At 33.0% G+C, this 12,384-nt stretch overlaps 2 protein-coding genes across 2 annotated transcripts; one reads left to right on the forward strand and one right to left on the reverse strand.

The window, feature by feature from the left end:
- The first annotated feature begins 2,304 nt into the window (after positions 1-2,304).
- On the forward strand, positions 2,305-4,725 carry LOC135141996 (cytochrome P450 6j1-like). Its single transcript, XM_064073628.1, has 4 exons — positions 2,305-3,243; positions 3,300-3,512; positions 3,565-3,816; positions 3,870-4,725. The coding sequence occupies exons 1-4, from the start codon at positions 2,394-2,396 to the stop codon at positions 4,031-4,033; spliced, it is 1,479 nt and encodes a 492-aa protein (XP_063929698.1). The 5' UTR covers positions 2,305-2,393; the 3' UTR covers positions 4,034-4,725.
- Positions 4,726-10,721: 5,996 nt separating this feature from the next.
- LOC135142193 (ras guanine nucleotide exchange factor P-like) lies at positions 10,722-11,913 on the reverse strand. Its single transcript, XM_064073865.1, has 3 exons — positions 11,851-11,913; positions 11,310-11,758; positions 10,722-10,782 (listed from the first exon to the last, which is right to left on the reverse strand). The coding sequence occupies exons 1-3, from the start codon at positions 11,911-11,913 to the stop codon at positions 10,722-10,724; spliced, it is 573 nt and encodes a 190-aa protein (XP_063929935.1).
- Positions 11,914-12,384: the final 471 nt, after the last annotated feature.

Genomic DNA, 12,384 nt, shown 5'->3' on the forward strand with positions numbered 1-12,384 from the left:
TAATAAAATTAAAAATTGAACATTCTCTAATTTTTTTGGTACCCATCATCGCTTTATAAACGTCTTTATAAAATCAAAATTCGACGAATGAACTCTTCAAAACCTTGTCCCGTTTCAGGGACAATGGACAAAGAATTTTTATGACTTTGTTTGTGTCGTTGGGTCTTCCCTACATCAACCCCAGATGTTCTATTTATAATTTTCCAAGCAGGTACTTGCAAAATAACACTTCAAGAGTGAACAAATTTACAGAAATAATTATTAGAAATTATTAGAATGAAAAAACTTGTCTTTGGTGTATTTCTAATAAAGCCGTTGTATTTTTCGCTCTGAATATAATTATTAATTAAGCATTACGAACTCACTGACGAAGGCCACTTTTTAAGGAATACGACGACCCACAACTAATTGACCATATAATCTTTAACAATAAATTTCAAAAAATACCATAGTGTTTTTTTTAAATTTTGATAAGGTGTTGTAAAACTGTATGTGAATTGCCACATCTGACATTTTTCTGTTTCTGTCTTCATTCTAGACATTGTATTTACGTGGACAAAGGATGCCCTACGTGGGATTTTAGGGGCGGAATTCTATACCTGCGTAAATACTGTAAATACAGTGGTGTCCAACGAAGACAAAAACAGAAACATACCCGATGTATTGGTATTATACATACACTCTATTACCGAAATTAAAAATAGTCTACACTATTTTGTCATATCTACTACTTTATTATCAGTTTTCAGTTAGCTACATATTGGATATGAAATGAAGTGAATTTTTTGAGAAAATAATAATTTAAAGATCAACCACGAAAATACTCAATTATAATTATACATTATACATTCCCAGTTTATTTTAGAGCCCAAGATTACATTGGAAAAGTCCAAACTTTTGAAAATTTAATGTTAAACAGATATACCTACAACTGAGTACGAAAGTCAATATACAAAACTCGATGACCAATTATTGTTTCGTATTCAAATTATTATTTATTTTCCTTACGATCAAAGTGAAGAAATTATTTAATTCATTTTTATTTTAGAACGATATCGCTCACCTTGAAATAGATTCGTTTTTTAATTTCGATTTTTTTTGTGTTGCTTTTGTTGCCGATCAACATATTTTGCATTAGAATTAATAAAATGATGAAATATATGATTTTATTTTTCGAGCTAATTTCAAAATTCTGTGTATGTATAATTGTTCCTGTTTGGCAGTGACTCATAGGCAGAGGTTAAAAAATAATGTCTCATTACTAGTCTTAATTCGTATTACCTGTTAGATGGGACATTTTTTAATTCTGATCATAAACTATGTGCATTAAGTCTCTTGTTCTGTTTTATAAAGCGCAGGTCGTTATGGACGTATAAAAATAAAATTATAAATAAATATAATTACAGGAAATATAATATGAAAAAAAAAAAAATTAAGAGCAACTCACTATTGGCGTCATCTCGCTTGTGCAAGATTTAAGACAGGGAAGAAATTTCTTTTTTTAAGACTCAGCATCTTTTGTTTATGAATATACTATTTACTTGCAACACAAACATAAATAATAAATATAAAATAGAGCTATATAATACTCGATATGTATGTTTTTAAATGTTTTTTGGTGTTGCCCTGTCAGAAACGTTAATTTTCGATTTGACATGCCATTTTGTAAAATGAACTGAAAAGCACTTTACATAATTAACGAATAAAAATAACATTCCGAAGCATGTATATATATTAATCAGATATCTAGTCTACAGTTAACATTACATGTTGGTTACATAACCGTATTACACCATTGTGATGTTACAAGGCTTACCTGCCAACTATATCGCTGCGACACAATAATGAGATATCTAGTAAATGCAGTTAACATTAAGTGTTAGTTATATAACAGGAGTACCACAGTGTGATGTTTAAACGCTTATATGTAAGCTATGTTGCTCCGACATAATAATGAGATATGTAATAAATGTAGTCAACATTACGTGTTGGTTACATAGCATGAGTATTCCACTGTGATGTTACATAGCTTACGTTCCAGGTATATCGTTAAGACATAATCACGCGATGTACTCATTGTTCTCTTGTGAGTATATAGCTGTCACGTTAATGTCACAACTGTGTTTACTGGGTATCACAAGGTGTGCAGTTTTTTTCTAAAAAGAGAAAGTCACATATAATGACTAGTAAATTTAATATTATCTATCATTCCACACAGCGTAAACCCAAATGAAGTGTTTACAAAACAAATTACGTATCTTATGATAATGAGCTACATATAAATACAAAAATTTAATTTTCAAGTTCAGTTTATAATAACGACTGATAAGTGATCCACTGTGGGTATAACACGAAAACCCTAAACATTATCGTCTAAGTTGTATTTGTTACATATGATTTTCATTTACTTAGCGTGCTTTTTACTCTTGTTCTACTACCTCTTAACAAAAAACTATGGCTACTGGAAATCCAAAAACGTCCCCTTCGAAAAACCAGTTTTCATTTTTGGAAGTTTCTACAAGATAGTGACAAAACAACAACACCTTTTCTACCGAATTCGTGAAATATACGACAACTTCAAAACCCCGTACTGCGGAATCTACATCTTTAACCGCCCACACCTCGTCGTCAGAGACCCACAACTGATCAAAAAAGTGTTAGTAAAAGATTTCGACAAGTTCGTAAACCACCAAATCGCCTCCAACGAAAAAGCAGACGCTCTGACGTACCACGGCCTTTTCGCTTCACGCGACCAGGAATGGAAAAACCTGCGCACCAAACTTTCCCCGGTTTTCACTTCAGGAAAAATGAAGCTGATGCTGCCGCTAATTCAAGAATGTGCTTCTGATTTGGCCGCTTGTGTGGAGAAACACAGCGGCGATAAAATCGAAATTAGAGACGTAATGAAAAAATATGCTGTGGATATTATTTCGTCGTGTGCTTTCGGCATCAATGCGTACTGTCTTAAGAACGAGAAGTCGGAGATATTGGAGGTTGCCACAAAACTGGGAGATTTTAAGTCGCTGATTCGAAATTTCGTAGTGTTTAGTTATTTTTTCGCGCCTAAATTGGTCGACATTTTTCGGTTGAGCCTGCTTGACAAAGGGGCCTCCAGCTATTTGATTGATGTATTTAACAACACTCTGAAAGAGCGTAAGAAGAGAGGGATTTTGCGGAATGATTTGATTGATTTGCTCAACAATTTGAAGCAGAACGAGAGTTTTAATGAAAATTATAAATTTGGTATGTCGTGTGACGTAAATAGTCGGGTTATCATTTTATCGAGGTTTACTTTATAGATGACCTAAAGATGGCTGCACAAGCTATCCAATTCTTCACCGCTGGAAATGAAACGACCTCTTTGACGTTAGCTTTCGCTTTGTATGAATTATCACTAAACAAAGATGTTCAAGACCGACTGCGCCAAGAAGTTAGAGAAACTTTTGACAAACATGGTAGCTTCACGTACGAAGCGATTCAAGAAATGACGTACCTCGATATGGTTTTAAATGGTTTATTATTTTTTAAGTAACTTTAATCAATGTCTACACCTTGTGCTTTTAGAGGCTTTGAGAAAATATCCCCTTACTATTTTCTTGGACAGAGGATGTGAAGGAACTTACAATTTTGAAGACACCGGGTTAACTATTGACAAGAATGTTTCTGTATTAATTCCGGTTGTTGGATTACATTACGACCCGGAATATTATCCTGATCCGGAAAAATTTGATCCTGAGAGATTCAGTCCGGAAAATAAGAATAATATATTACCTTATACATATTTACCTTTTGGGGATGGTCCAAGAAGTTGCATTGGTATGTAGTAGAAATAGAGGAAATGAGTTTGTACACAATATTTGTGGTTATAGGACAAAGGTTCGCACTTTTGGTAAGCAAACTAGCTTTGGTTTACTGCTTGAAGGATTTTGCTTTCGATGTATCAGAGACCACAAAAGTACCCCTTGAATTAGATAATGGTATACCCTTTATAATGAACAAAGGTAATCTTCATCTAAATGTTACAAGATTGTAGTCTACTGACCTGACAGAAATAGGTTTTTTTTCTGTATATAAGTATGTTCTTTTTATTAAAATGTGAGTTTAATGATGACAGTATATTTAATGTTGATACATATTATATAAATAAAGAGGTTTATTTCCAAACGTCAAATAATTATATTTATGTGACATTTTTATTATTATTAATACATGTTCAATGCAAAATACGTATGAAGTAAAACTTGCACAATATGAATTAATTTTATTGTTCTGGGCGCCTGTGAAAAAAGTTAATATATAAAGGTAAAATTTGCGCAATCGCCGTTTCAATGTCATGACATCTCAAAAACATTTATAATCCTAAATTTTATAAAATAGCTCTTATAATTATTTTACTAAATACAAATTCGTTAAATCAATTTTTTAAATTTGCACTGCGGGAGCAAGGGAAGTCCTGTCGAAACAACTTTCGCCAAGTTTTCAATTAATGTTTAGGGCAAACCCGGTCAAATGCTTTCCAAAGATCTGAATAGATCACAGCTACTTGACCCCTTTTATTAAGTTTTTCCACAACATATTTTGTAAACTGTAACAAATGTGAAAAAACTGACCTTAGACCAACAAAGCCATGTTGGAATTGAGATATATTTAAGGTTTTATACAGGACTGTATGTGATTAAAAAGAAGAATCTCAAAATTCTTAGAAAAATTGGAGACAATGGTTATTTGACGATACTTGTTAATTGATCTGTAATATTATTAAGTAATAAATTAAAGATGTATAATAAAGGTTTAGCAATTAATTAATTAATTTTTTAATTGCTGAAAATATTCCATCGTTTAGGACGGTATATCAATATTATGTTTCACTGTTATATGCCTACTGCAATTACGTTCTACGTGATCTACAAAGTTGTTAGAAAAATAGTCAGAAAAACTGTCTACACTTTGTTGAGCTGAGTGGAAATACGGGGAACAGACAGAAAACGAAAACGAAGAAAGATCTGTGTGTAGAGAACCACCTAATAAGTAGTTTAGAGCACACACAAAATTCACACAAGATTTGTAACAAACTCAAATCGAATATCAAAACGAACTAGAGAAGATGTAGATGTAAGTACCTATAGACAAATAAAAACGATGATAATGCGGCGAAAGAACAAGGCCACAAAATGGAACGGAATGGACGAAAAATCGAACCAGTCAAAAGCTATAACTATATGGAAGCAGCATCAATAAAATTCAATAAAAAAATCGACAAATAAATAATAGAGAGAATAAAAAAAATCTTCCGACTAAAACTATTATTCTGCAGTTTTCCTCGTGGTTAGATTCTGCACTTTCTTGTAAGCTTCGTTCAACTTTCAATTAGTAAAAAATTCGTATGCAGATTTATATTTGATGTTTTACGGGTAATGAGAAGCCATTTTCTGTTAATTGTATTTGTTTTATTGCTTAGACATATAGAAAACTATCGATTCCACTTTGACCGCCATTACACTGGTTAATAATAGATGGAAGACCCGATATTGTTCTAAGAATTATCATCCACGTATTTCTGTTCAGTATGGATTTTCTTCTACCATCGAGTGGCTGTTGTGATACAAGATGCATTGAAAGATTTCCGTAATTAAAGGACAAATTTGAATAACCCAGTGTTTGTAGACGAAGATTACATGAAGATTTGTCGCATAGATTTATAGACATACGAGTATGTATAGAGAACCACCTAGAAGTTAATATCACACAAAATTCGCAAAAGATTTGCTACAAAATTCAATCCAACAAATTAAAAATGCAATGGGAAAATCGAAAAAGAAAACATTGACAGAATAAATATACAAAATAAAAGTTCGACGCTACGTTCTTTTCTGTCTAAAATTATTAATCTGCAGTTTTCCTTGTGGTTAGATTCTCTCCTTTCTTGTAAGTTCCCTTCAACTTTCAAATAGTAAAATAATTGCCATGCAGATTTATATGTGATGTTTTACGCCTAATGAGAAATCGTTTTTTGTTAGTCTTGTACGTTTTATTGTTTAGTTTGTTAAAAAACTATCGCTACGCTTTAACCCCCATTACACTGCTTAATATTAGATGGAAAAAGTTTTTGAATTGAAATAACCCATATGATCTTAGTTACGGTTTAACTTTCACGTATTTCTGTTCAGTGTGGATTTTTTTCTGACAGTAAAAGCAGTCGCTGTTGTGATACAAGATGAATTGTAAGATTTCCGTAATTAAAATGCACATTTAAATAACCGAGTGTTTGTAGATGAAGATTACATGAAGATTTGCCGGTTTTTAGTGATCGATGTGTACCATTTAAAATGTTTGCAGTTTGTACTATTTTTGTCCAAACTAAGTGCAATGTTTTTGGTGATCGTTCAAACTTATCAATTTTTGGCTCGATTCGAAGTCGATTATTTCGTTCAGGATGGGCCGTCATATTTCAGTAGTTATATAGTGGGGGTTCTAGACCAGGTCAAATGAGGTCAAACTGGTCCAGCTCCCCCATTACTTTTCATCGAGCGGTCATTGACCTTTCATTTGTTGTCGAGCTTGTCGGTGCACGTGACTGACCTTGCCAGCTGGTCCAGCTCCCCCATTACTTTTCATCGGGCGATCATTGACCTAGTCGTTGCTCGACCTTGGTCGTTTATTGCCCTCGTTCATCTCGAGATCTATCCCCTCTTTTCGTTTAGGTCGGGGAGGGATCTCGGACGCAATCTCGCATCCCCACTTCCGTTTTATACTTGTATAAAAGTCGATGGATTCGTGTGTAAGAATTAATTAGTTTTTTGAATTCAATTATTTAACACTTAGAAATGTCATCTTTCATTTCTACCTTGAATAAAGAGTCTCACTTGCAAGCTTTTGTGAGTGCGAAAACTTTAGAAGAAAATAAAAAATTTTTAACAAAAAATTTTAGTAAACTGTCTACAAAGTACGGTGACAAGATATTTGTGCAACTTGAAGAGTCTAGAACGATACTTCCACAGAGATTTACCGAAAAATTCACCGACTCAGTGATCAGCGATCTGAACCAGAAGATCGTGAACGGCTTGAAATTGTACTTGGTAAATAGAGGTCCGATCGGTCGAACCATCAATATCGAATTTATCGAAGAATGAAGAAGGCATTGGTTCATGTGGAAAACAAATCAAGTGCAGTTAGACTGCTTCGTCGTAGATTAGAATTACATTTAAAACGAATTAGTTATTTAAAAGAAGCAATTAAAATGTATGAAATAAGAACTAAATTGAATAATCTTAAGCTGTAATAGAAATTATAATAAATATTATTTAATTCGTTCGGTGTATTATTTTCCCCAGTCTCATGTAAAAAATATTTGATTGCAAACTGTCATGAATAACAGACGTGTTTGTTTCGACAAAGTTCCGGTTATTTTCTTAATAAATGATAAAGAAAGCCGAATTAATACTTGGTTATACGATGTTAAAAGATTTCAAATGAATGTGGAACGTTTCGAATTGCAAATAAAGCCCTTAATCGAAAAAATGATGGAGAAGAAGCGAAAATTTAGAGAAACAATCGAAAAATTGGATTCAGAATTGAAAATTATTCAGCAAAGAAAATCAGTTAAATAACTGTGCACATTGCGGTTAAACCACTGCGTCGTAAATTAGATTTAAATTTAAAACTTATTAGTTTCTTAAAATGTATAAAATACGAACTAGTTTGTATAATCTTAAGCTGTAATTGAAATTATAATAAATATTGTTTATTTCGTTTGGTGTATTATTTTCCCCAGTCTCATCTAAAATTATTTAATTGGGAATAACAGCAACGAATAAAAGCCGTGTTTGCTCCGACAAAACTCCTGTTATTTTCTTAATAAATAAATGTTCATCAGCAACTTTCTGCCGATTTAAGCTTATTTGTCAGTGATTATTAGAATAAAATCTCAAATGTCAGAAGGCGAGTGTGTTGTTAAAAATTAAAAAAATTGTTACTTACGACATTGAAAACAGGCAATAAAATCATCCGTTCTCCCTCGAAAACATTCAAATACACGCACACTTCACAGAAGCCACCATTTAGTTCAACAAAACCACCTTTTTCCCAAATCTTTTCACGGTAAAATTCATAAACCGAAACACGCCGCCCGTCATTATTACAACACAGAATGAAATAACGCGATGCTGTTTCAGCAAATTCTTACGGAACTGGACGCTCTTATCTTCAATAGACAGGGACGTATTCGGAAATATTAAAAAAAAAGAATTATCGCTTGAGGGTGCCAAAGGGCAGAAAGTTTGTTAAAAAAATAAAAATGCATCCCTATAAACTAATGACACATTTGTGTAAAAATAAATGTGGGTTGGAGGTGCAATAATTGTTTAAATATAAAAAAAAAATGTTTTACTCGAAGACGGTAAGAGATACGAGGTTCGTGCAAAGAACAAAAAAGTTCCTAAAATACGAAACACATGCACCTGTGTCGACGGTTTTTAGTTTGAGTTTAGCATTTCGGAGAAAAGGGCAAAAGTTTGTGGTGACCAAACGGAATTAGTTAAAAATTTGTTTTTTGTGTCAAAATATTTTTGGATGAATAATCAATAGGTCCATGTAATTAAATATGTGAAAATTTGAGTTTGGGGCGCAACAATTTTTGTCAAAAAAGGTTGTCAAAATTCGAAAAAAAGTTTTCCTTGAGCAGTAGGAAAGTAAATTAGAAGTTTTGGTGAAAAAAAAAATTTAAAAAATTCAAAGAATCCAAAGAAAAATTAAAACAAAAAAAATCTCAAAAAAAAAATCCAAATTTTGAAAAGTTTGTTTTTCCACAAAATCAAATGCATATTCATGAAGTACTATCTAATCGTGTGTAAAAATGATTATGACTCATAGGTGTATCTACCGTTTAAATAGAAAAAATTTTTGTTACTCGAAAATGGTAAGAGATAGGAGGTTCGTGTATAGAGCAAAAAAGATTGACAAAAACAAATAATATCGACAGCCGTCGACGGTTTTTCGCTAACTTTTGACATGACTGTGAAAAGGGCAAAAGTTTGTGGCGCCCAAACGGTAAAACTTAAAAAATATATTTTTGTACCAAAATATTTCTGAGTGAACAGTCTATAGGTCCACTTAGCAAAATAAATATTTTTTGCTACCGTTTAGTAGTAATAACGAAAAAACGTCATAGTTCGTAAGCGGTAAGAGGTAGCATGTCGGCTCAGGGGAACGGGGAAATGCTAAAAAAATTAAGGCATATGTTGAACAAAAAAAATTTTGAAAAAAGTTGAAAATAAGGGAGAAAAGGGCAAAAGTTTCTAGTGTCCAAATGGTAAGAAATAGAATATCGGTTGCATACAGCAAAACCTTCTTCTGGAACGAACGCATAAGTTTGTTCAAAAAAATCGATTCTGTCCACGTCAACCTTGATACAGGAGCCATTTTTAGTTTTTTCGAGGTCGCTACGTAAAACTTTTTTCAGGTCGAAAAAAAGACCATCGAAAAAGGATTCGAATAAGCCCAACATGCAACACTTAAAAAAAAAAAAAAAAAAAAAAAAAAAGCGAAATAGGTTATTCTTTATATTTATTGTTATATGACTACTACCATCACAACTAAATATACTAAGACAGTAAAAAAAAAAATTCCAGTTAACCGAAAACCGCTTTTTGTTGAATTTTATATGAAAACAACAAAAGATCATTAAAAAAAAAAAAACGAAAACCTATAAACAGCCATCAAAAATCAATAAAAAAAAGAAAAACATCAAAAACAAATAAAAAACCAAAAAACTATCAAAAACCAACAAAAAACCATCAAAAAGCACTATTAAAAAAAAGATATATATATATATATATATTGATACTTCTACTACTTCTAAATTTGTATATGTTAGCCTATGCTGTGGTGGTGGATCATGATGAGTCATATCGTGCTGCTGGACAAATAATTTAAAACGTATTAAATAACTTGTTGTTGTATTAAATCGTAGTTGCTAAATCTTTCTGAATTAGTGAAACTCTTGCATTTTCGATAAGAGAAAAACAACTGAATCGTCAACTTGAAATAAAAATTAGAGAGGGAAAAAGAGTAAAAGAAGGGATTAATTTCGTATATAAATTCAAGACTATATGAAAGATGTGATTATAACTGATTAACTAGTATCAAGAGAATTAACCAATAGATATCTAGGGACATGGGTAAGGTTATATTTTTATTACAGTATGTAAATTTCATATATTTTTTTTTGTTTTGTTTAGAGGATTTTATAGTTTGCCCATACGATAGGAGCCATCGAATGCTAGAGGGGAGACTCCAGAGGCATATATTTAGGTGTCATAGGGAGGCTTGGGAAAGGGAGCGACAGCTCCGCGAAGCTGCACTTCCCAAAGCATCACCACCGATACCATCTCAACCATCAAAATGGTTCAATTCTGAACCCCCAAAAGTAACATCACTCGAAAATTGGGACGACGACGCCAGTGGGACGTACGTTCCATCGTTGAAGGATGACTTGATGCTCGACAAGACATCAATAAATTTTTATAACGCTGTGTTCGGCAAAAATAAACAAAAATAATTTTTTGTTTTTGTCTGTCTCTACTCGTTAATTTGTACCACCCTACCAGAACTTACCATCTCTACAAGCTACCTCTCTAAATACTAACAGCGATACCATTCCCAAGGAGAACATGGACTTTTGTTTAAGAAATGCTCGTGTATGGTTTGTCACAATATTCCTGATATTATCGATACATCGATCCCACTACAGTATAAACAAGAATTTGTCTTAAGAAACAAAAGCCGCTGCAAGTCACCTAATTACACCATTATTGACGATTATAGTGGTTCCAAAAATTTTAGCGAAAATGCTACAGGATATTGTTTGGCAAAACCATTGATTTGGATATATACTGCCCAACATGCAACACTTAAAAAAAAAAAAAAACAAGCGAAATAAAATACTTATATTATTTATTGATATATAAATATTACTATTACAATACAAGCACCACTATCACTACTAATTCTACTACTAAAACATTTCAACACTTTTAACGCTACTAACACTACTACTGACACTATGAGATTATATACATTTTATTTTTACATATAGTTTCTTTAATTTGTCGGATTTTTGAATACTTTTTTTCATTTCGTTTTCTGCACCCCGCAATTCACTTTGTTCTTCCACTAACTGTCTTTGGAGAGTTGCAATTTGATTTGCTAATTTTTTAATGTTTTTTTTGCACTTTTTTTGTTTTTGCACTAGTTCCCTTTGTCGCGTATTATGTCTGTCCTGCGCTGCCCTACACTTCCACTTAAAATTATACAATAATGTAGATGCATTGTCTTCGTCTTCGAATTCATCACCCGAATCATCAGGTGCAGCAGGATGAGGTGTATCAGGGGCAGGTGTTGGTTGAGACGTCGGTGGTGATGGTGATTTGCGGACCGGTTGTTGCTGCTCCTCCTGCTGCTGTTGCTGCTGCTCCTGCTCCTGCTCCTGCTGCTCTTGCTGCTCTCTCTGCCTCTGTTCGTCTTCCTCCGTAACTCCGTAAACATTACGAAGGAAAGACAAGCTTTTTCCGTGCGCCTCTAACCCCTCAAACAGTGAGGGCGTCATAGAGACGCACGGCTCCTCCAGCCCTGATATATCTAGCTGGGAAGGTGTCTGGGAGTCTTCCACAGCGGAAGTGGAGGCGTCCTCACTTTTTGTTTTTAGTTTTTCAATTTCTTCCTCAGGTAGATCTGCAAGTCTACGCAGTTTGGGCAAAGGCGGCTGAAAATAAAATAAATACTTATAAACATTTCTACATTTTATGAATATAAAAACATTTTTTTTTTTAAATTAATCAAAAATAAAAAACCTACCTGTATCACTACATCCTGGAGGATGTTAATTTTTGGTTTCTTGAGACTCAAGGAATACTTCATTTTTTTTTTTTTTTTTCAACAATTAGCACTTAACACTAACAGACACAGAATTAAGACAAACAATTACGAGTTCCTATGCAAAATATATAGGAAAAATAATGCAGAATATGCAGAAAATAAATGGCGAAGAAGGGTGAAATGTCAAATCAGCAGTTTTACATGTCCATATATGGTCATTTAAAGATTGATTGCAATGAAGTAGGAGGGTGAAATGTCAAATCAGCAGTTTTTTCATGTCCATATATGGTCATTTAATAATTTATTGCAATTCAGCAATTCTTCAAACTATTTCCGTGTGAATTGCAATTCAGCAATTTTTTGATATTTGGTATATAAAAGTAACTTTTGTAAGCATGTGAGTACAGTTCACACATCAGATATGTTCTCATTAAAAAACACAAGTTTCATTTCTCGCAATCTTGATATATCTTCACTGAATGAAGAAAAACGTCGTATCATTCAAACAGTTGA

This window comes from Zophobas morio, unplaced genomic scaffold (assembly GCF_036711695.1).
Source record: "Zophobas morio isolate AGI-343-1 ecotype UQ-CSIRO unplaced genomic scaffold, CSIRO_AGI_Zmor_V1 ptg000046l, whole genome shotgun sequence".
NCBI lineage: Eukaryota > Metazoa > Arthropoda > Insecta > Coleoptera > Tenebrionidae > Zophobas > Zophobas morio.

What these genes read in the sequence shown, in the direction of transcription:
- LOC135142193 (XM_064073865.1), bottom strand. Translation starts at nt 11,913, where the DNA reads ATGAAGTATTCCTTGAGTCTCAAGAAACCAAAAATTAACATCCTCCAG. An exon ending in TCCAGGATGTAGTGATACAG is followed by an intron (nt 11,759 to 11,850) that starts GTAGGTTTTTTA and finishes TTTTATTTTCAG; the next exon opens with CCGCCTTTGCCCAAACTGCG. An exon ending in GACAATGCATCTACATTATT is followed by an intron (nt 10,783 to 11,309) that starts GTATAATTTTAA and finishes GGTGACTTGCAG; the next exon opens with CGGCTTTTGTTTCTTAAGAC.
- LOC135141996 (XM_064073628.1), top strand. Translation starts at nt 2,394, where the DNA reads ATGATTTTCATTTACTTAGCGTGCTTTTTACTCTTGTTCTACTACCTC. An exon ending in TAATGAAAATTATAAATTTG is followed by an intron (nt 3,244 to 3,299) that starts GTATGTCGTGTG and finishes TTTACTTTATAG; the next exon opens with ATGACCTAAAGATGGCTGCA. An exon ending in CCTCGATATGGTTTTAAATG is followed by an intron (nt 3,513 to 3,564) that starts GTTTATTATTTT and finishes TTGTGCTTTTAG; the next exon opens with AGGCTTTGAGAAAATATCCC.